Below are 6,377 nucleotides of genomic sequence, written 5' to 3' on the forward strand. Positions count from 1 at the left end.
AATATTAATTAAAATAAATATGACAAATCGTAGCAAAATCACAGTAATATATTAAGAACACAAAAATAAGTGTGACAAGTTAGAATTAAAATTAATGCATCATATACTTAAAACTAATTTTAATTTAAAAAAAGCAGTACAATGTCACTGAAGAAATAATTTATTTGAATATAAAAAAACTGAAAAATTTATTGTATAATTTATAAGTAAAAATTTTATAAAACTTTATACTTGTTAAAATTGTGTTTTATATAAACATTTTATTTTATTTGATCTCTTATTCTTTACCATATCCTTATGTTTGTTTGATATCTATCTTTTATATGTTTGTTACAGTGAAAAATATCGTCGATATCATAGATAAGAATGATTTCACAAATTTACGTAATAAGTTTACGCACTGTGTCGTTTTTGCATGATTAATAACACTGCATCACAAGATTTGGTTTAATATTAGTATTGCTATTATTTATTATGAATACTTAAATTAGTCTAAAAATGAGTATTTTTATTATTTATTGTGAATACTTAAATAAGTATTTACAAATATAGATTTTTAGTTTAATAATTTAATTACTTATGTATTATCATAATACTATTACAATTACATATAATACAATAATTGTACAATTTTTTTATAAACATATATAAACATAATAAAATTTACATAGGTATTATATTAATGCATCACTATATATGCATAATAATAAACTCACTATTAAATATTAAAGAATAGAGTTCAAAATTCTTTAGTTAAATAACCTTATGTTATTTTTAACCAAGTACATCAACATTTATTACTTTAATACTCATCATCTGGTTAAAAAAAACAATTACGTTTGATCAACTCATTTTTGCAATTAAACTGCTTTGTTTTAAAATAATCAAATCTTTATTTCATGCACTTAGTAATATTAAAATAAATTTTAGTCTAATTTAATAAATGTCTTGAGTTATATTGTTTAATACCATTGTTTTAAATTAAATTTTATTAAATTAACAATACATTGGACGGGAGCAGACGCGATGAAAGAATAATTTAAAAATAATTTTAATTAAGTACAATTTGATATTACATTATTAAAATACAGTTAGCTAAAAAGATTATAATAAATATATTTATTATATGTACATATATCAATTGTCAGATATTTTGTTATAAGTAATATTTCGTTATAATCTGCATTTTACAATTCTATAATTCTTCTTTTTTTCTATGCCAAGAAAAAATAATTTGAAAGAAAAAAAATTTTCTCTTTCTCTCTCTCTCTCTCTTTTTTTTTTTAGAGGTTCTTGTAACATATTTACTAGTTTTCAGCAATAATAATTTCTTAAATAAAATATTTCTTTTCAAGAATCAAAGAAACATTTACAAACATCAACGCCAATATTTATTACAATAAATCAAATATTTATTTAAATGCTTCGAATAGGCCTCGACTACGAAAGAAATATTTCGTAGGAAAAAGAATATTTTTGTTTTAAATAAGAAAATACTTATTATTAATGCAAATATTTATTACAGTCAATCAGATAATGGTAGTTTAAATAAACCTAGATTATAAAAAAAATATTTCATTAAGAGAAGAAAATATTTATATATAATATTTATTGTAAATTATTATATTATGTAGATTATATTATGTAGATTATATATTAATTTAGATATTTATTAGAGTTAATATTTATTTAGATGCATCGAATGGATCTTGGCTGTGAAAAAAATATTTCGTACAGAAAAAGAAATGTTTGCTTTAAGTAGATAGAAAGAAATATTTCTATAAATTTATTAAAATTTATTAAAAACAAAAAAACATGTTTTGGTCAATGATAGTCAAACAAAATTGTTTACTTAAAATAATAAATACAATTATTTGATTTCTCAAATGATATGTATTCTTTCATCACATCCTGAATGAAATGCCAACGCTCTGATCGTTCTAACAAAGATGAATTGAGCGTTTTTGTAGAAGTGTTTTCATATTTCTCATCTTGGGAACGATTTATACAAGCTCAGGAATAAAGCTCTTTTTATCTTTCAAGTGCACGTGTCTTACACGCGAGAAAGTAGCCACCTTACGACGGATAGTCAAACTACTCGTTTACGCGCGCGAAGGATTTAATTGAAAGTATTTTTATTTATTTAGAAATATTGAACTTTTTATACAAGCTCAGGAATAAAGCTCTTTTTATCTTTCAAGTGCACGTGTCTTACACGCGAGAAAGTAGCCACCTTACGACGGATAGTCAAACTACCCGTTTACGCGCGCGAAGAATTTAATTGAAAGTATTTTTATTTATTTAGAAATATTGAACTTATTATTGTGAATAAATTATCTTTTGCATGCAACAAAATGTTTGAAAGCACTTTTATTGATTTAAGAACATTAAATTTCTTATGACAAATATAGTATTTTTTTTGTTTAATAAAATATTTATTTAAAAATATTGAATTTTTATTAATTTAGAATATTGAGTTTCTTATTGCAAATAATTTATTTCTTTTGTTTAACAAAAAATATTTTTAAAATACTTCTGTTCATTCAAGAACATTGAGTTTTTTTGCAAATCTAGTATTTTTTTCATTCAACAAAATATTTGCAGATATTTATATATTCATAAACATCAAATTTCTTACCGCAAATACTAAAAGTATGTTTTTTGTTCAACAAAACATTTATTTAAAAAATTTTTTATTTATGCAAATGCATTAAGTTTCTTATTATAATTAATGTTATTTTTCATTCAACATAACATTTAGTGGCGCATTCATAATATTTATTTAAAAATATCAAGTTTTTGAATAAATAAATAGAATTACTTATCATAAGTAAAATATTCCTTTTATATAACAAGAAATTTATTGAGAGTTCTATTTCTTCAAATGCATTACGTTTTTTATGCAAATACAGTTTTTTTTGTTCAACAAAATATTTATTTAAAAATATTTTTATTCAAAACCATTATGTTTCTTATTACAAATAAATAGTTTTCTTAGTCTAATAAGATTTTTATTTTTACAATATTTTATTCATTTAAAAAACTCGAGTTTTTTATTGCAAAAAAAAATTTTTAGTTTAGTAATAATACTATATATGTCATTAAATCATTACTTAGGGGAACAAAACCGAGATGTATAAAATAATTTATTAAAAAGAATGAAATATTTACAAGCATACATTATTTATTGACGTAAAATAAATATTTATTTTGTACCAAATAAATTTGTTTTAACAAAATGCATTTACGTGTTTCAAAGAAATTTTTTTTCAGTGCATCCTCACCTTACACTATAAAATGCTTTTAAATTACTTTGACCTTGGTGTCTATCATAAATGATAATTCCGACAATCATTCAATTCAATTCTTGTTTGCTTGACAAGTATTGCTTTCAGTGAGTAAACTTGAACAAAGCTACAACATGTCAAAATGCATTAAAAAATTTAAAGGCAATGTTATAATTTTTGCGCATTTTATATTTATAGAAAAAAATATATATGCGTGTATAATATCAAGCAATTAACCAAAACATTTTTAAAAAGAAAGTGTAACTATTTCAAAATACAATTGAACACATATAACACAAATTTTTATTATTCCATACTATAACATCAATAAGGTTCTTATGTTAAGATATATTCTTATGGTTTTACTTAATGATTATGGATATGTGAGAAAAGACATGTAAGATAATATTTAAAAAAAATTTATTTTTTACATTTTAATAATATAAAATTTAAATTAATAGTATCCTTCATATAAGCGTTCTTATTTAAATATTAAAAACATACGTACAAAAAATTTTGCTATACTGTTACACGTAACCGTGCTACATAAATAACTCATTATACACATGTATTTTATAATATTTATACGGCTTTACATATTATTTTAAGGTATAATTTTAAAGCACGTGCTAATAATTCTTTATATTTAATAAAAAAATTATATTTCTTGGATTATCAGATTTATGCATATATACCACTATTTTCATATAATACCTTTTTCGTTTCTTTGTTTGTTATATAACTCACATATGATTTTTTTATGTTCTAATAATTTATTACCAAATTTCTTTGTTTTCTACATTTTAATTGCGTAATAAATTAAATTTAAATATTTTAATTAAATTTGAGTTTTAACAAGTCTGATAAATAAATCTATAGACCTGTATACGTAAAAACTAAATCATTAAAAAATTTAATTAAAAATTATATAAAATTATTTGCAGCATTAAACAATATAAATAATAAATGAACAAATGAAGAGTTAATGGCACATTTAAATTTCAAGAAACATTAATAATAAAAAAATAAAATTATAAACAAATAAAAACATTATTAATTTGAACATTATGAATTTGTAACAAGAATTTTATTTAAAATAAAATTATGCACATTTATTGATCAAGTCAATGTAATCAGTATTTCACTCGATTAAATAATATTACGTCGGATTTATATTTACGACAATTCTGCTCAAACAATTTTGCAAATTTAAGTATAACCATTAGTCGCACTACCATTAACAACGTGTGAAGATACATTAGCATTATCTCTCGCTTGAATCTTTAACCAGAATCCTCCTTCTGCCATCATGGCGAAAGATGTTTTGCTCAATCGCAATGGATGCGAAGTTTTTGAGCACAATTTTAATTCGCAACGATTTAACAAATGGAATAACATAATCTTGGTCTCCAATAACGCAAATCTGTTGCCTATGCACATTCTTGGACCGAGTCCAAATGGAATATACGCTACTGAGTTTACAACTTTCTTGTTCTCATCCAGAAAACGTTCAGGCAGAAACTTGTCCGGTTCCTCAAAATATTTTGGATCCCGATGTAAACCATAAACAGGGAACCAAACGCTCGCTCCTTTTTTTAAGACGAAAGGCTTGTCTCCCGGAAGTGCTGGAGGTAGCTCAAAATCTTCCGTACTTATCCTATCCAGAAAAACGGCTATGGGCCACAATCTAAGAGCTTCATTGATCACCGCATCTAAATATTGCATTCCGTTCACCGCCTCATATGTCAATTCCCCATTGGTTGTCTTTAAAACCTCTTCTATCTCGTCGCGTAGTTTTGCTTGAATGTCCGGATTTACAGCAATTTCGTGAGCGGCAAAGCACATCAAATTGGAAACAGTATCAAAACCGCCAAAAAAGAAGATAAACGCCTGCGAAACCATATCCTCAATAGTCAGTTCCTTTCCGGGTCCCCTTTTTCCTCTAGTCTCCATCATCAGTTGCAGCATATCTGGTCGTACGATATTTTTTGTATCTCTGGTGTGTATCGTGTTCCTTACGAGATCTTTGAAAAATTGACCTACATGATTACTAACAAATTTAATACCCAACATTCTGCTGACAAGTGGCATGCTTCTAATGATGTAAAATTTTATGGTACGCAAAACGCTAAAACTGGTAGCTTCTTTTCCGTATATGTAGAACTCGTTGTTAGGATTCTTCATAGAATCAACGCCAATACCAAAAGCGCAAGTTGCAATTACGTCATTCGTGTATCTGGTGCAGCTGTTCTTCATTTCCATAACATTCTTGTCCGCGGGTAACTTGGAAAGAAAGTCAGCAAAATTGGCAGCACAATTAGACATCAATTTAAACATGGCTTTCATTTTGCTCGAAGTAAAAGCAGGGCTTAATAAAGCCCTCACATCTCGCCACCTTTCGCCACGAAGCGAAAACAGATTCTTGCCCAACAGAGGGTCGTTGACTTCGTCGATGAAAGCGCGATGATCGGGAAACATATCGAAGTGCTTAACACCGATGGCTTTGATGAGCTCCGGATCACGAATCACCACAACTGGATTCATACCGTCGAAAAATCCAACATATTTGGCATCTTGATTTAGATAATAAACTTTTTGAACAAGTTCGGCCAACGACAATTGACGGAAAAAAACTGGTCCCATATTACCCACGAAAGGCAATGGTGGAATATACAAAATGCCATGTTTCTCGAAAAAGTTCAATTTTTTATGAAAGTAATAATAAACAGCGACAACACCAGCTAAAAGAGAAAACAGTATCCAAGTGTCCATGATGATAACGAGACGTTTTGATAGACACTGATTATTCTATCACGATGTCGCCAGATCGCGAGTACGCGAATGACTGTTGCAGTTGTGAACGACTACTTCCTTTTATATAATCGGCGCCATATGATCACTTTACGTAAGGTAACATGTGATTAAACCTAACTTGCTGGTAGAAAGGGAAAGTGGAAACAAGTATTGATATCGCGTAACTTAATCTCTACTCGTACATGTACAGCAATACACGTTTTATCATGTGTAATAACTGATAACAGTGACTAAGACGGATAAAAAAAGCTATCGAATAAAAATAACGTAATTACC

General features: G+C 26.5%; 1 protein-coding gene across 1 annotated transcript; it reads right to left on the bottom strand.

Moving 5' to 3' along the window:
* Nucleotides 1-4,357: 4,357 nt before the first annotated feature.
* LOC105834810 (cytochrome P450 9e2) lies at nt 4,358-6,155 on the bottom strand. The gene has a single exon (XM_012677574.3). The coding sequence runs from the start codon at nt 6,057-6,059 to the stop codon at nt 4,497-4,499; it is 1,563 nt and encodes a 520-aa protein (XP_012533028.1). The 5' UTR covers nt 6,060-6,155; the 3' UTR covers nt 4,358-4,496.
* Nucleotides 6,156-6,377: the final 222 nt, after the last annotated feature.

This window comes from Monomorium pharaonis, chromosome 6 (genome assembly GCF_013373865.1).
Source record: "Monomorium pharaonis isolate MP-MQ-018 chromosome 6, ASM1337386v2, whole genome shotgun sequence".
In the NCBI taxonomy this organism is placed as follows: Eukaryota; Metazoa; Arthropoda; class Insecta; order Hymenoptera; family Formicidae; genus Monomorium; species Monomorium pharaonis.